General features: G+C 42.0%; 1 protein-coding gene across 4 annotated transcripts; it reads right to left on the bottom strand.

Moving 5' to 3' along the window:
* Positions 1-12,962, bottom strand: LOC112231280 (U2 snRNP-associated SURP motif-containing protein). Of its 4 annotated transcripts, none has more exons than XM_024397950.2 (24): positions 12,858-12,962; positions 12,129-12,222; positions 11,931-12,042; positions 11,699-11,808; positions 11,550-11,617; positions 11,362-11,456; positions 11,171-11,274; positions 10,855-11,020; positions 10,532-10,737; positions 9,542-9,585; positions 8,461-8,565; positions 8,290-8,356; positions 7,664-7,836; positions 7,346-7,508; positions 7,081-7,160; positions 6,887-6,974; positions 6,637-6,765; positions 6,311-6,491; positions 6,148-6,222; positions 6,002-6,065; positions 2,398-2,545; positions 868-978; positions 523-731; positions 1-432 (listed from the first exon to the last, which is right to left on the bottom strand). In XM_024397950.2, the coding sequence occupies exons 2-24, from the start codon at positions 12,213-12,215 to the stop codon at positions 258-260; spliced, it is 2,760 nt and encodes a 919-aa protein (XP_024253718.1). In that variant the 5' UTR covers positions 12,216-12,222; positions 12,858-12,962; the 3' UTR covers positions 1-257. The 4 variants fall into 4 exon arrangements, with proteins under 4 accessions (XP_024253718.1, XP_024253719.1, XP_024253716.1 ...); XM_024397951.2 differs by having other exon boundaries at positions 11,171-11,235; XM_024397948.2 differs by having other exon boundaries at positions 11,550-11,808.
* Positions 12,963-17,705: the final 4,743 nt, after the last annotated feature.

Here is a 17,705-nt window from a genome sequence, read left to right as displayed (position 1 = left end):
CACATTGCCAAGAGTGATTTATTGTCTCAGGAACTAGTCGCAATCTGAATGGGGTTTAAAAACAACCTGATGGGAAAACAGAACTGTACAAACAATGTTCATCTTACAAAAAAATGGCCAAATTTTCACTGCAGAGGCAGTTCAGAGGCATTGTGGGAAAGAAGCGTGTGGTGCCGTGGCATGGTCAGCACTGGCAGAGCAGGGCAGTCCATGAAAGCCGCCTAGCTGCTTCAGGGGGAGAGGCATAGGCCTCAGGATCAGTGTTTGCTCTTCTTAGTCTTTTTGTGGGAGCGGTGTGGCGACCGGGAGCTAGACCTCCTCCACGTCTTCCTGACCGGCGAGGGCGACCGGGAGCTAGACCTCCTCCACGTCTTCCTGACTGGCGAGGGCGACCGCGACCGCTTGGACTTCTTGGGAGACTTTGACTTGATTCTGTTGGAAGGATGGGATAGGGGTGAGTCAGCAAAAATATTGAATGCTGAACACAAATTAAACGGAACAATGGTTTCACATAGGCCTTACTTTGCGGGAGAATGTCCTCTGTGTTTCTGTGTCCGCTCCTCTGTGTCTCTACTCCGTCCCCTGTCCCGGTCTTGACTCCTTTTACTCTTCTCCTTGTCCCGTCCTTTACTGGTCTCCTCCGCCTTGTCTCTCCGCTCATCCTTCTTTGATCGCTCTTTTGATTTCGGAATGGATCTCTCTCTCTTCTCCTTGTCATCCTTATCAAACTCCTGATGTAAACAGAACATGTGGAGCCATTGCAACCGGTTAAGTTTTTTTTAAAGTCACATTTAAACCTGCAACTTCATGGTATCTGGACAGTTTCCCTTACTGCCGGACTTATGAAAAAGTACACTAGAAACCCACCTTTTGCAATAGCTTGTTCCTGTAGTGTGCCACCTGTTTCTGCATGTTTAACCCCGACTTCCTGGGCTTCTTCCCAGACTCCAGCTCATCCTGGAACTTCATCACCTTCACCTGCAGCAGAGACACATTGAGTAAATATAAGAGACATACACTCGTACTGTTTGGACAGTGGGTCCAATTGTTGCATAAATGAATGTAAATCGAACAAACTGCTGAGCGTATTCGGGTTTTGCCTTCAGACCGCTTTACTTTTCCCACATTTTATCGCCTGAATTTAAGTGATAATTTCCGGGGGGGGGGTTACAAATGAATGAAAAGCTGAAATGTCTTGAGTCAAGTATTCAACCCCTTTTTTATGGCAAGCCTAAATAAGTTCAGGGTTAATGTGTATAACAAGTCATGTAAGTTGAACTCTGTGTGCAATAGTGTAACGTTTACCTTGTCCCAGAGCTGACAAAGTAAAAATCTGTCGTTAACCACAATTAAGAATTTACTCTAATAAACAAGGATCCGCCCCTTTTTCAATTTTCCTAAAATGACACCCAAATCTAACTGCCTGTAGCAAGGATGTGCATATTCTTGGTACCATTTCAAAATAACGTAATCCAAAGAAAAAAAAAGTTATTTTTTATCATCTTTGAAATGCAAGAAAAAGGCTCATGTATTTTTCCAGCCCAGGTGCAATTTAGATTTGCCACTAGATGGCAGCGGTGTATATGCAAAGTTTGACTGATCCAATGAACCATTACAAAATTTAACAGCAATGCATCAAGACTGCCCAAATGGTTTTAGTAATAACTGTTAAATTGCACTCCTCAAACAATAGCTACTGTAAATTGGACAGTGCAGTTAGATTAACAAGAATTTAAGCTTTCTGCCAATAGATATCTGTCCTACACTGGAGTAGCTTACCAAGAAGACAGTGGCTGAGTTAGTTTTGACAAATCTACAGCAAGAACTGAAAATGGTTGTCTAGTAATGATCAACAACCAATTTGACAGAGCTTGAAGAATTTTGAAAATAAATGGGTAAATGTTGCACAATTCAGAAAGACTCACTGTAATCTCTGCCAAAGGTGATTCTACAAAGTACTGACTCAGTGGTGTGAATACTTATTTGAATGAGATTTAAAATTTGTTCACTTTGCCATGTACTCTTATTTCCAGCCCCCATAGCCAGAAGAGGACTGGCCACCCCTCAGAGCGTGGTTCCTTTCTAGGGAGTTTTTCCTAGCCACCGTGCTTCTGCTTTGTTTGGGGTTTTAGGCTGGGTTTCTGTATAGCACGTTGACATCTACTGCTGTAAAAAGGGCTTTATAAATAAATGTGATTGATTTTGTGTGTAGATGGGTGAGAAAAACAAATCCATTTTGAATTCAGGCTATAACAAAAATGTGGAATAAGTGAAGGGGTGTAAATACTTTCTGAAGGGCCTGTATGTATTATAAGTCGGTTGACCGGTATGGACTGAGTCAGAAGGTCTGCTGCAGTGTGTTACTTGGTCCTAGTAGGCATTGTTGACTGTACTTACCTCCAGCTCTCTCAGCCGGCTCCTCTTGCTTTCGGACATCTCAAAACTGCTGAGGGAGCTCTTGAAGTCAGCATTGTCATACTTCGAGGGGCTGTCATCATCGCTGCTGTCATCCTCGGACTTCCCATCTCCTCCCTTAATGTTAGCACTGTGGACCATGGGGTGATAAGAGGAATTTATTTTATTTTGGGTAACAGACATACAACCAAAATGTTCAATGTGGACCCAGAGGATATCACTTGAAAGTATTCATTAAAATGCTTGTTTCCAAAGTGGACCTTGATGGTAAAAACAATAACACATTCATGTATATTGACATCCTAAAGTGTCACTTTTCCCTAACCTTAATCAACCATATTAATTTCACGGGACACATGGGGCAGTGGAGTGGTTTCTCTTACTTGGACAACCTTGTCCAAATAAATCTTTGCCTGCTTTTAAAGCTATTTTTTCTTGATCTCCAAGGGGAGGCTATTCCATAGACAAATGCCTGTATAGAAAAATGTGGTCCTCACAGCACTGTTTACTCTTGGGATTTCACAAGACATAATACTAGCTCTGGTATTGTGACTGTTGGTTAGACCATATCAATGTGCTTTTTCATGTAACCTGGGGCACGATCATTTAAGATGTCAAACTTATGATTAAGTTGGCCCACAGGTAACAAGCCCACTTCTCCAGAACTCCTGTACCCCTATGTGGATCCAAGGGGGGACATTTAGCATATATCTGACAACACTGTGTGTCCTAGGGGGAACATTCAGCATATACCTGATAACACTGTTGGTCCTAGGGGGAACATTCAGCATATACCTGACAACATTATGTGGATCCAAGAGGGAACATTCAGCATATACCTGACAACACTGTGGGTCCTAGGAGGAACATTCAGCATATACCTGACAACACTGTGGGTCCTAGGGGGAACATTCGCATATACCTGACAACATTATGTGGATCCTAGAGGGAACATTCAGCATATACCTGACGATACTGTGGGTCCTAGGGGGAACATTCAGCATATACCTGACAACATTGTGGGTCCTAGGGGGAACATTCAGCATATACCTGACAACACTGTGGGTCCTAGGGGGAACATTCAGCATATACCTGACAACACTGTGGGTCCTAGGGGGAACATTCAGCATATACAGTGCCTTGCGAAAGTATTCGCCCCCCTTGAACTTTGCGACCTTTTGCCACATTTCAGGCTTCAAACAAAGATATAAAACTGTATTTTTTTGTGAAGAATCAACAACAAGTGGGACACAATCATGAAGTGGAACGACATTTATTGGATATTTAAAACTTTTTTAACAAATCAAAAACTGAAAAATTGGGTGTGAAATTATTCAGCCCCCTTAAGTTAATACTTTGTAGCGCCACCTTTTGCTGCGATTACAGCTGTAAGTCGCTTGGGGTATGTCTCTATCAGTTTTGCACATCGAGAGACTGACATTTTTTCCCATTCCTCCTTGCAAAACAGCTCGAGCTCAGTGAGGTTGGATGGAGAGCATTTGTGAACAGCAGTTTTCAGTTCTTTCCACAGATTCTCGATTGGATTCAGGTCTGGACTTTGACTTGGCCATTCTAACACCTGGATATGTTTATTTTTGAACTATTCCATTGTAGATTTTGCTTTATGTTTTGAATCATTGTCTTGTTGGAAGACAAATCTCTGTCCCAGTCTCAGGTCTTTTGCAGACTCCATCAGGTTTTCTTCCAGAATGGTCCTGTATTTGGCTCCATCCACCTTCCCATCAATTTTAACCATCTTCCCTGTCCCTGCTGAAGAAAAGCAGGCCCAAACCATGATGCTGCCACCACCATGTTTGACAGTGGGGATGGTGTGGTCAGGGTGATGAGCTGTGTTGCTTTTACGCCAAACATAACGTTTTGTATTGTTGCCAAAAAGTTCAATTTTGGTTTCATCTGACCAGAGCACCTTCTTCCACATGTTTGGTGTGTCTCCCAGGTGGCTTGTGGCAAACTTTAAAACAACACTTTTTATGGATATCTTTAAGAAATGGCTTTCTTCTTGCCACTCTTCCATAAAGGCCAGATTTGTGCAATATACGACTGATTGTTGTCCTATGGGCAGAGTCTCCCACCTCAGCTGTAGATTTCTGCAGTTCATCCAGTGATCATGGGCCTCTTGGCTGCTTCTCTGATCAGTCTTCTCCTTGTATGAGCTGAAAGTTTAGAGGGACGGCCAGGTCTTGGTAGATTTGCAGTGGTCTGATACTCCTTCCATTTCAATATTATCGCTTGCACAGTGCTCCTTGGGATATCTTTTTGTATCCAAATCCGGCTTTAAACTTCTTCACAACAGTATCTCGGACCTGCCTGGTGTGTTCCTTGTTCTTCATGATGCGCTCTGCGCTTTTAACGGACCTCTGAGACTATCACAGTGCAGGTGCATTTATACGGAGACTTGATTACACACAGGTGGATTGTATTTATCATCATTAGTCATTTAGGTCAACATTGGATCATTCAGAGATCCTCACTGAACTTCTGGAGAGAGTTTGCTGCACTGAAAGTAAAGGGGCTGAATAATTTTGCACGCCCAATTATTCAGTTTTTGATTTGTTAAAAAAGTTTTAAATATCCAATAAATGTCGTTCCACTTCATGATTGTGTCCCACTTGTTGTTGATTCTTCACAAAAAAATACAGTTTTATATCTTTATGTTTGAAGCCTGAAATGTGGCAAAAGGTCGCAAAGTTCAAGGGGGCCGAATACTTTCGCAAGGCACTGTACCTGACAACACTGTGGGTCCTAGAGGGAACATTCAGCATATACCTGACAACACTGTGGGTCCTAGGGGGAACATTCAGCATATACCTGACAGCACTGTGGGTCCTAGGGGGAACATTCAGCATATACCTGACAACACTGTGGGTCCTAGGGGGAACATTCAGCATATACCTGACAACAATGTGGGTCCTAGGGGGAACATTCAGCATATACATAACATTATTTTGCATGACCTGCATACTCTCTTTCAGCTTTTTTGATAGCCCACTATACCAAGCAGAGCAGAATAATCAACATGACACAAGCAGTTTCTTAACTTTGACGTCCAAATAACATATGAACATTTAAATTTGTTTGCCATTTTAGAAATAATTTGAGCAGAAATCAGGTCTCAAGAAAGGGATTGATCTAGGGACACACCAAGTTAAGTTACTTGTTTTAGACTCAATCTCCTTGCCTGCAGTTTACCTTTATCTTGTCAGCCCTAAGCAATCTACGATTTGTTCCAAACAAAATAGATGAAGTTTCCCCCAAATGTAGCAACAATTTTTTTGCCAGTCAACCAATCTCTTAGCAAAATGCAAGAGCCACTATGTCCCAACTCCAGTTCTCCCAACAGTACATATGTGTTATGGCCCCATACAAACATACCTGATTCTACTTGTCAATTAATCATTAAGCCCTTTTTTTGTCCAGGGTTACAACAAAACTGTGTACTGTTGGGGGTACTGGAGGACTGGAGCTGGAAAACACCATTCAACAGTAGTAAATGCTACATTACAGTAACTCTGTGATGAGTTGGGTTTCAGTGATGGGGAAAAGAGTGCCTGCACCAGGTTCTTACCTGACATTCAGGTCATCCCCCAAATCTTGCTCTCCCAAAGTGTCCCATTTGGATTCAGTGTTAGCTGAAAGAGGAAGCGGCAGGGTGAGCTGTAGGTTAGGAGTAGAGATATGATTGTTGGGTTGACAGTGCTGACAGTACAGTACCTTGTGGGAGAGCGTCAGCATCGTCCACCCTCTCCCATTTAGATAGAGCCACTCTTGAGTGGGCCAGCTCATCCACTGCAGAACACAAACTTACATCAAGTCCACATCTTATAACGCTTTCATGGTTTCCATTTTTCACAGACATTCAGCCAGATTGACTTACAAGGCATTCCGTCAATGTCCTCCATGGGTGCACACAGGGGAACCCCGTCGATGTCATCAACAGGCACCCCATCCAGGGAGGCAGGGTCCCAGGCCAGGGGCGAGCCGTCGAGGTTCTCCAGCGGAGCTCCGTCTAACAGCGCCCCGTCCAACGGTGCTCCATCCAGGTCTGGAGACGACACCTGAGGTGAGATATACCCAGCCCACATAAACCAATGTTGCTGAATTGTATATTTACACACACTATCAGAGAATGTAACAGTGTCATCAGTAAAATAGGCATTGATCAAAACTCTTCTCCAGGACAGGTCCTGAGATCCAGCTCACCTCTACCCTCTCAATCACCTCCTCTCCTGCCTTGATCAGACCTAGGAAGATGTTCTGTAGCTGGATCAGGTAAGACTCTGGGTATACGGCCCAGTCTTCCCAGGCCCTGAAACAGCCCATTATCTTTTGCTGAGGACAGAAGACATATGGGTGAGTGATAATGTATTTGTTCTGGCCAAGGCAATAACAGATCACAAGCATGGGAAAACATTAGAAAGCATTATTTATTTATTTAAACTGCACTCATTACCTTGAACTGTTCAGCTTGTAGTCTTGCTTGTATGTTTCGATATGCATCACTAATGTCACCAAATATCTGGGGCAATTTTGCTTCAAAACTGAAGGAACAGAGAAACAATAAACCGTTAGTGGTCATACTGTGTTTTTCTGTCTGAACATGTGTATTATGTAATGACAGACTTATTTAAAATAGACTTTTCTCACTATTTGCGATAATAAGATGCATTGGCAACTTTGGCACAGGAGTTGTACAAGATGTCGGATACAAGGTACAGTCTGGCAATCTGTGGGAATAAAGATAGACATGACTGTGAGCAATACTCTGGGCGACAGGTAACCTAGTGGTCGATGTGCCTTGAGCAAGTCACTTAACCCTAATTTCTCCAGGGACCGTTGATAATACATGTTTTCTATATACTATATGCCATGTGAATGTGCTTGGTAGTGTAAGACTCATAGGATAAGGGACCTTTTTCTGCAGTGGTGTCTGAAGGAGGGACAGGGACTCTGCGATGGACCCCACCACCTCCTCCGCTGCCTCGGCTCTCTCCAGACAGAACAGCATAGCATCACCAATGTCCTCCCTACGAGGGGTGAGTCCTCTCAGCAGCATCTCTAGTCTCTCCCTGTGCCTGGAATAAAAACATGCATTCATTGTTATCCTGAGAATGTCCATATTCCAAAGTCAGTTTTTCCAGTAACACGTCAGATTCATGAGAGAATGCATCTTCATCTTCAGTCTGCCTCAGAACCTCCCTCTCTGCCCTGTATGTACAGCAACACTCACTCTGTCTTCAGCTGGCCCTTTTTCAGCAGCTCCTCCTCCAGGGAGGGAGACTCCTCTTCCTCTCCCACCTCCTCATCTCCATGAAGGTAGGGGTTTAGGAGGGGCGGCCTCCAGATGGAGCCCCCACGGAACATCCGGAAGTCTGCAGTCCTCCACTCACTGGGGGGCTCGCCCTGGGGATGGAGGGAGAGGGACATGGATGAGGCGCAGCAGAGGTGTAGTGGGTAGGTACTGTTCTTAATTTTACTCCTTTTATTTTCTATCCTGATGCCTAGTCACTTTAACCTGCCTTCATGTACATATCTACCTCAGATACCTTATTATTATTATTATCTATCCTGATACCTAGTCATTTTACCCTGCCTTCATGTACATATCTACCTCAGATACCTCTGCACATTGGTCTGGTACTGATACTCCCTGCATATAGCATCATGCTTGTTTATGTTATTCCAATTGTGTTACTATTTGTATAATTTTTTTAACTCTGCATTGTTGGGAAGGGCTCGTAAGAAAGCATTTCATGGTCAAGTACACCTGTTGTATTCAGCGCATGTGACAAATAACACTTGATTTGAGATGGCCTCATGGTCATAGGGCTGTAGCCAGGACAGATCATGACCTACCTGGAGAATGGAGTAGAGTTTCCAGCGGTAGTACACATGCTCTTGGCTTTTGTTGTCAAAGAGAAACCTGGAATCATGAATAAAAACCATTTCAAAATGAGTTTAAAAAAGACATCTTTAGACCAGTGGTTTGACTAGAGGGAAATGGAGAGCTCAGCAATGGTAGATCACCTCAAGTCAGGGTTGTTCTTCTCTTTGCTCATAATGATGGCTTCAAACATGGGTCCCTCACGCACCACAAACTCTATCATCCTGTGGATGAGGCCTAACAGATTCCTGTGGAGTAAAAGGAGAGGGGATGAGACCAAACGCTGTGACTTGTCCCCCCTCATCCAGACCAGTGGCCATGTCAAAGCTCTCACTGAACACTGGCCCCGAGCCCCTTAACCTCTCTCTCTCTCTTCTAGAACATTTGTCCCTCTGCAATCATTTATCACAGCAACGTTGAGGATATGTTGTGTGATGTGTGTTGGTCTGCACACACACGAGTGAGTGGGGGAGACGGTCTGTCCCTAGTGTGTAGTTACATCAGAAGTAGTGTTTCTGTCATGTGTCTAGTATTGTGTCTAAATGAAGAAGCAGTAAGTGTGTCTAAATGAAAAGAGGGACTATATATATATTATATATATGAGTGACAACATAATACTACTATTAGCTACAACTGATTTTAATCTAAAATGCATTTGCTTTCTAGCTGCATCTGTCTGCAGTGTCTCAGCCAACACAGGTAGGAAGAACAAAGGTTGCCACTGAAGCTAGTACCAGTATGTTTCAATGGATATAATTGACTCCAACAATCAATGTTTCTGACAGGGGATTACAATGGTGACATTTACTAATCTAATGAGGATGACATGAATGAATAAACTGTGGGCTTTGCTTACTAGGCCAATGATTCACTTCAACCATGTTCAACTGAGGCCCATGGCCCTCCTACTAGTTAGATATAGGGCCTCCAGTCCTAAGCAGCAGGGGTTACCAATTCCCTGAACATAGGCCATGTTGTCAACAAGATAGATAGACCAATGTTAGAACAGGACACTACTACAAACTATGAGACAGTTATGTTCTCAGCTGTCCTCTCCCATTAGTCATGTACATAGAGACGTAGCACTTAGGACTGGGGCTTCTTGTCTGTCACGTACGTACACAAGAACAGTACACCAGGGCAGGGCCTCTGTCCTCTAACACGGTTCTGTCTGTGAGAATGTCTGGTCAGTCGTAGTAGTAAGAATGGATAGAGAGTGTGTACCTTTCTGTTGGGATAACCACTTTGACTACAGCTTCGGACAGAGTCTGTTCGTGAAGTCAAATAAAATAGTGAAGATATAAAAAAAAGTGAGTATATATATACACAGATGAAACACTGCAGGATATATACAGCATATCAACTGAGGACAGCAGTAACAGCTATACTTTATTTTATCGAGGGGAAAAGTTCCCACATTCGAGAGACAGGTACACTGTCAAAGTACATTATCTATAGAATACCCCCACCCTCTTACTTTTACAGTAGAGATGTACACTGTCAAAGTACATTATCTATAGAATACCCCCACCCTCATACTTTTACAGTAGAGAGGTACACTGTCAAAGTACATTATCTATAGAATACCCCCACCCTCTTACTTTTACAGTAGCATTTTAATTACATATGGTTCTGTAACTACCTCATAACTCCATCTGGGTCAAATTCCCCTGCCTTAGAACATATCCTGAATAGATTCATAACAGGTCTATACACGCACCACAGGACAAACCAACTGGATTTTAAAAAAGGGAAATGGAACTCGGAACTGCTATTTCAGAACATGGCCATCACATCTCTTTTGTTTTGTGCATAAAATGCCATTCTGAATTCTAAGCAATGTCCAGTTGATTGGGCCTATGATAAATGTATCAACATGCATAGAAAATCTACTACACACACCTAATATTGGCTAATTAACTGTAGTTTAAAACAAAATAAAACAATTATTTAAACAACTTGACAGAACCATGCACATACACTATAGCAGGGGTCTCCTCACCCTGTTCCTGGAGAGCTACCCTTCCGTAGGTTCTCTCTCCAACCCCAGTTGTAACTAACCTGGTTCAGCTTATCAACCAGCTAATTATTAGAAAGGTGTGTTAAATTAGGGTTGGAGCGAAAACCTACAGGATGGTAGCTCTCCAGGAACAGGGTTGGAGCCTCCTGCCCTACACTCTTTAAAAAAACATTTTTTTTAAAGGGCCAACCTACCTTGTCCAACTCCTCCTTGGACCTGCCCCATGGCTTGGTAAAGTCATTGCGGAAGCGGTCTCTGGGCTGAGCGTTGAAGGGCAGGCCGGAGGGGGGTGGGGGTGTGGACATTTTAAGTACCCCTATGGGTGTATAGAGTGGCTGGGGAGGGATGCGAACAGCTTTCCCCCATCCCAGCTTCATTTCAAAACCCATAACCGTTTTACCTGCAGCAAAAAGGAGCAATGATACTACAAGGTTAATGGAACACGGAGCAGGGCATTTATCATCTGGCATCGTTTACTGAACAGAATGCAATATTCCCTAATCACAGATTGACTCACCGTCTAGAGCAGCCAAGGCCCTGTCTGCATCTTTCCTGGTCATGAAGGCCACAAAGCCTCTATTTGTGACCCTTGTGCGTTCCTCATCACTACGGGGCCACATGATCTTCACACTCGCCAGGGGACCATACTTGCCAAACTCTTTGCAAAGCATTTCTTCATTCATCTGACACATTAGAAGTATCATATCAGCAAAGTTTCACAAAAATTCAGTCCGCATTTAAGTAAGTTGAATTTGTCCCAAACAAACGAAGAGCTGGCTATATTGTGAATCTTTATCTCCTGTCAAAACGTCCCAAGCAGATAGTTTCTTTACCTTGGGGCTAATGCAGCCAATGTACAGGTTGGTTGTGTTCGGTATGGCTGGGTCATCATCAAATACTGGAGGGAGACGTTCATATGTAGCTAAACATGTAAAAGCTACAGAGGGTTCATCTTTGATTTGGACAAAGGCTTATTGTAGTAAACCATTCTTATTCCACTGCAAGGGACAGACTTGGCTCTTACTTGATCGTCGCGTTAGTGGTATGTCCAGTTCTCCATATCCTCCCCCAGGCTCATTTGTCTTTCTTTTGTACCTTTCTTCACGCTCCTCCTGTATTCTAGGAGAACACAATTATTTACACACAAAAATAAACAACAAATTGGTCAAATAATGAAAGAACATGAATTACTACGGCCTTTCAAAAACATACTGCTTTAGCTCCTCTTTAAAAAGTTCAAGGTTGCTCTTCTTCTTCTCTTCCGTCTTCTTTTTAACAATCTGTGGACCAGACAACCATATAAGGGGACAAAATAATGTATCATTCTGTATACACAGTAAGTGATTCACATGGATACTCACAGGCCTTCTGATTTCAGAAGAGTGTGCCGGTGAGACGTTCTGGGACACTGAAGTAAACTTGGTGATTGGTCGGTAAAGCTTGCTCTTTTTAACCTCTACTGCCTCCTCTTCTGCAAAATCAAATAAAAATCAAATAGAAATTGTAACTGTGTAGATATTAAAATAATGAAAAATTATAGTGTCTGCAACACAGACCCAACCAAAGTTGGATTAGCCAGGATGTTTCGCTCACCTTTAGTTGCATTGACGATACCCCCACGGACAAAAGTCTTCACTCCACTTTTGTCGTTACTGTCAAAACAAGCTAAAAACTCTTCAAAAACTTCAGCTGCTTTTTCTTCTTCCTGGAAAAGGGATTGTTTTAAAATTGAAAATCATAGCCACCTGCAACAAAGTGTAGGCCTAGCTATAAAATGGTCAAATCTCTTACCTTTTTCTTCAGATCTTCTTGTTCTCTCTTGGTCAATGTTCTCTTCACGCCTACAGGTTTCCCTTTCTTGCCATTTTTGTCTGCCATGCTGATACTTATACACACAAAAAAACTGTGTCATATTGAAGAAATGGAGTCTAATAAAATGCACCCTTCTCTGTCTCTTCACACACTTCTATTTTTTTCAGCTACAGCTCTGCAAACGCATGTTGTGTAATGAATGCTATTGCATGTAAACGTATTACAACTGCAGATGCATGAATCTGAGCAAATAACAGTAGTTAGGAAAGTTCTGTAACTATCTAACTACTGCGAGCTACGGCCAACCAACATTAGCTAGCTAGACATGTCATCATATTTGTTGACTGTGACATACCTGCACATTTCTGTCGCCAGATACGAACCTAACCTTGCTTATTAATATCTAGCCAGCTATCATTTCCTCCATTACTCTTCAAAAAAAACTAGTTAGCTCAGTTGATCATACACGAGCCCTGCCTGCCAACCCACCTCCCCTCCCATTCAATCACTGTGTAGCTAACGTTAGCTAGCTAGCTAGGCCAAATCTCGCTTGCTTGCTGTGTGTGATCTGGTGCAAAGCTTTGCTACGGCGATCATTTCTAACTTACTGCAAGACAAATATGTAGTTAATAAAATAGATGACTGGTTTGAATGATCTACATCGCAATGAGTATGAATCATTAAGTCTAAAAGTTGCAAATTCCTTACCGTAGAAATTTACAATGCGTTTGTTATTGCTCCACCATTTTGAATACGACAAAATTGGACATAGAGAAAAACTGATGTCACTACACGCTCTGACCAATAAACCCCCCAGAAAGATGACTTCAGTTTGTCAGATCTTTCAGTAGGCTTTCATAAAAGTAGGCCAAGGCTATAATAAAATCATTATATCATAATATGCATGTGATTTAGCTACATAATCTAGCTAATTTCATTTAATACAATTTATCTTTACCCGATACATCTGTAAGTGTAGATACAGGTAATGCAAATGTAATGATGACCCAATAAATAAAACATTTAATTCTCCTACGTTTTTTTGTATATTTCGTATTTAATTTACAACATATGAGTCTCGTTAAAATCAATGTTTGACATTTTATCAGTAGATTTCCAGAGCAGTTGCTATAAACATCATGTAATATGGCCTACATACAGAAGGGCAAAAAAAGTCTCCCACTTAAAAAGAGGAGAGAGGCCTGTAATTTTCACTTCAACTATGGACAGACAATATGAGAATTTTAAAAAATCCAGAAAAATCACATTGTAGGATTTTTTATGAATTTATTTGTAAATTATGGTGGAAAATAAATATTTGGTCAATAACAACAGTTTATCTCAATACTTTGTTATATACCCTTTGTTGGTAATGACAGAGGTCAAACGTTTTCTGTAAGTCTTCACAAGGTTTTCACACACTGTTGCTGGTATTTTGGCCCATTCCTCCATGCAGATCTCCTCTAGAGCAGTGATGTTTTGGGACTGTTGCTGGGCAACACGGATTTTCAACTCCCTCCAAAGATTTTCTATGGGGTTGAGATCTGGAGACTGGCTAGGCCATTCCAGGACCTTAAAATGCTTCTTACGAAGCAACTCCTTCGTTGCCCGGGCGGTGTGTTTGGGATCATTGTCATGCTGAAAGACCCAGCCACGTTTCATATTCAATGCCCTTGCTGATGGTAGGCTTTGTTACTTTGGTCCCAGCTCTCTGCAGGTCATTCACTAGGTCCCCCCGTGTGGTTCTGGGATTTTTGCTCACCGTTCTTGTGATCATTTTGACCCCACATGGTGAGATCTTGCGTGGAGCCCCAGATCGAGGGAGATTATCAGTGGTCTTGTATGTCTTCCATTTCCTAATAATTGCTCCCACAGTTGATTTCTTCAAACCAAGCTGCTTACCTATTGCAGATTCAGTCTTCCCAGTCTGGTGCAGGTCTACAATTTTGTTTCTGGTGTCCTTTGACAGCTCTTTGGTCTTGGACATAGTGGAGTTTGGAGTGTGACTGTTTGAGGTTGTGGACAGGTGTCTTTTATACTGATAACAAGTTCAAACAGGTGCCATTAATACAGGTAACGAGTGGAGGACAGAGGAGCCTCTTAAAGAAGAAGTTACATGTCTGTGAGAGCCAGACATCTTGCTTGTTTGTAGGTGACCAAATACTTATTTCCACCATAATTTGCAAATAAATTCATTAAAAATCCTACAATGTGATTTTCTGGATTTTCTTTCTCATTTTGTCTGTCATAGTTGAAGTGTACTTATGATGAAAATTACAGGCCTCTCTCATCATTTTAAGTGGGAGAACTTGCACAATTGGTGGCTGACTAAATACTTTTTTGCCCCACTGTATACATGCAGCTGCATAGACCAGTGCTATAAATACTTTGGGTAACAGGCTCAGGTGACTGTCCAAACCTCACATGATATTTCCCAAAATAACATGTGTGTCTAGGGTCTTTATGAAGAGTGTGAACATAGGTGTAGCCTGTCACTTCAGCTGTTCTTTATCACTTGTCCTTTTGAGTTCTAATATTAATTGAGTTCTTCAGAGGTCAAAAATGTTTGTAAACACGGCCACATACATTCTCTGACCTGCCAAATCTAATTCAGGTGATGGGCCTAACTGCTCTACAAAACGCTTTTGCGGGTTTCCATGTAACTGATTATTACAACAGCCAAGAAATGTCATGAATATCTGTGCCATACATACTAAAACCAACATCAAGATAAAGTGGCAACATCCTACATCTTTGGGTACTTCATTGAACTTTGACCACTGGACTATTTGAGGACTTGCCTTTTTGACACTTTCAGACTCATGTACTTTTTGTACCTTTATGAGAAAGCATGTACAGTAACTGCGTTAGTGCTTTTAGATTACAGTCAAACAAGTTGATATTCAGTAAATCTGTAAAGAGAAAGCAAACATTTTTTAAATTGGCTAGTTGAGGGTCACTCCTGTATGAAAACCAGGAAACAAAAGTATGTGGACACCTCTTCAAATTAGTGTATTCGGCTATTTCAGCCACACTCGTAGCTGACAGGTGTATAAAATCGAGCACACAGCCATAAAATCTCCATAGATAAACATTGGCAGTAGAATAGCCTGTACTGAAGAGCTCAGTGACTTTCAACATGGCACCGTCATAGGATGCCACCGTTCCAACAAGTCAGTTCCTCAAAATTCTGCTGTGCTAGAGCTGCCCTGGTCAACCGTAAGTGCTGTTATTGTAAAGTGGAAACATCTAGGAGCAACAACAGCTCAGCCGCAAAGTGGTAGGCCACACAAGCTCACAGAATGGGACCACCGAGTTCTGAAGTGCGTAGCATGTAAAATTGTCTGTCCTCGGTTGTAACACTCATTACCGAGTTCCAAACCTCCCCTGGAAGCAACATCCGCACAATAATTGTTCGTCAGGAGCTTCATGAAATTAGTTTCCATGGCCGAACAGCCACACACAAGCCTAAGATCACCATGCGCAATGGCAAGCGCTGGCTGAAGTGGTGTAAAGCTTGCCGCCATTGGACTCTCAAGCAGTGGAAACGTGTTATCTGGAGTGATGAATCACGATTCACCATCTGGCAGTCCGACGGATAAATCTGGGGTTGGCAGATGCCAGGAGAACGCTACCTGTCAGAATGCATAGTGCCAACTTAAAAGAATGGTGGAGGAGGAATAATGGTCTGGGGTTGTTTTTCATGGTTCAGTTTAGGCTCCTTAGTTCCAGGGAAAGGAAATCTTAATGCTAGAGCATACAATGACATTCTAGACGATTCTGTACTTCCAACTTTGTGGCAACAGTTTGGGAAGGCCCTTTCCCGTTTCAGCATGACAATGCCCCCGAGCACAAAGCGAGGTCCATACAGAAATGGTCTATCCAGATCGGTGTGGAAGAACTTGACTGGCCTGCACAGAGCCCTGACCTCAACCCCATAGAACACCTTTGGGATGAATTGGAACATCGACTGCGAACTAGACCTAATCACCCAACATCAGTGCCCGACTTCATTAATGCTCTTGTGGCTGAATGGAATCAAGTCCCTGCAGCAATGTTCCAAAATCTAGTTGAATGCCTTCACAGAAGAGTGGAGACTGTTATAGCAACAAAGGGGGGCCCAACTCCATATTAATGCCCATGATTTTTGGAATTAAATGTTTGACGAGCAGGTGTCGTGGTACTAAATGTTCTAAATACAGGTAATGGCATATCACCTGATTTACAGTGGCTTTGAAGTTAAATCTGAAAGGGATGCCTTTAGCCTGGATGGACGTCCCACCCCCTGCCCCTGATGGACTGAATCAGTCCATTACTGTGGCCTCCTTAACCTTGGTCCTGAGAGACCAAGACACAGGACAGATAAGGATTAGCTTTTGTAGACTATCTGAATCCATATTAATTACAAGTATACCTTTGTTTTGTACAGAACCCACAAAAGCATTTCAGTAAAGGAGGGTTGCAGTTTGTACTACTGTTTGTGGGCTCTGGGTTGGTTTTGCAGTCGGGAAGTGACACTGTCAAGGTAGAACCACTAGAGGACGCCTTTCTCCAGCTATATGAGAGCAGATGACGATGAGCAATACTGCCAATATAAAATAGTTTATTTGTCACAAGCAACCATAGTTACGTCATCTCACCTTCTAACCTTTTGGTACTCATACAATTTTCCATTTGCTCCAGGAAATGGAGAAGGAACCGGAAAAATGAACATGTAATTGTTTATTTTTCTATAATTCTGTGTATTCATTAAGATGAATTAGTAGGTATTAGACATCGTACTAAGAGCATTTATTGTAAACCATAAGAAAACAGTATTAACTGAACAGTACCCAGTAATATGCCTTCTTTTCCTCGTGCTGTAAATTACCTCTGTTTGCATGAAAGTGATACAGTGCCTTCGGAATGTATTGACTTTCTCCACGTTTTGTTACAGTACCAGTCAAACGTTTGGACACACCTACTCATTCCAGCGATTTTGTTTATTTGGACTATTTTCTACACTGTAGAATAATACTGAAGTCATGAAAACTATGAAATAACACATATGGAGTCATATAGTAACCAAAAAAGTGTTAAACAAATCAAAATATATTTTATATTTGACATTCTTTAAAGTAGCCACACTTTGCCTTGATTACAACATTGCACACTCTTGGCATTCTCTCAACCAGCTTCATGATGTAGTCACCTGGAATGCATTTCAATTAACAGGTGTGCCTTGTTAACAGTTAATTTTTATTTATTTATTTATTTTATTTTACCTTTATTTAACCAGGTAGGCAAGTTGAGAACAAGTTCTCATTTACAATTGCGACCTGGCCAAGATAAAGCAAAGCAGTTTGACAGATACAACGACACAGAGTTACACATGGAGTAAAACAAACATACAGTCAATAATACAGTATAAACAAGTCTATATACAATGTGAGCAAATGAGGTGAGAAGGGAGGTAAAGGCAAAAAAGGCCATGGTGGCAAAGTAAATACAATATAGCAAGTAAAACACTGGAATGGTAGTTTTGCAATGGAAGAATGTGCAAAGTAGAAATAAAAA

The sequence above is a fragment of the Oncorhynchus tshawytscha genome, linkage group LG33, assembly GCF_018296145.1.
Source record: "Oncorhynchus tshawytscha isolate Ot180627B linkage group LG33, Otsh_v2.0, whole genome shotgun sequence".
NCBI classification, from domain to species: Eukaryota; Metazoa; Chordata; class Actinopteri; order Salmoniformes; family Salmonidae; genus Oncorhynchus; species Oncorhynchus tshawytscha.
Note: the sequence above shows the minus strand (reverse complement) of the source record. Positions and strands in the feature narration are given on the sequence as shown.

Excerpts from the sequence above, each read along its gene's own strand:
- LOC112231280 (XM_024397948.2), bottom strand. The coding sequence starts at position 12,215 with ATGGCAGACAAAAATGGCAAGAAAGGGAAACCTGTAGGCGTGAAGAGA. Across the intron at positions 11,809-11,930 it reads TATCGTCAATGCAACTAAAG|AAGAGGAGGCAGTAGAGGTT; the intron begins GTGAGCGAAACA and ends TTGATTTTGCAG. Across the intron at positions 6,766-6,886 it reads TACAAGCTGAACAGTTCAAG|CAAAAGATAATGGGCTGTTT; the intron begins GTAATGAGTGCA and ends TTCTGTCCTCAG.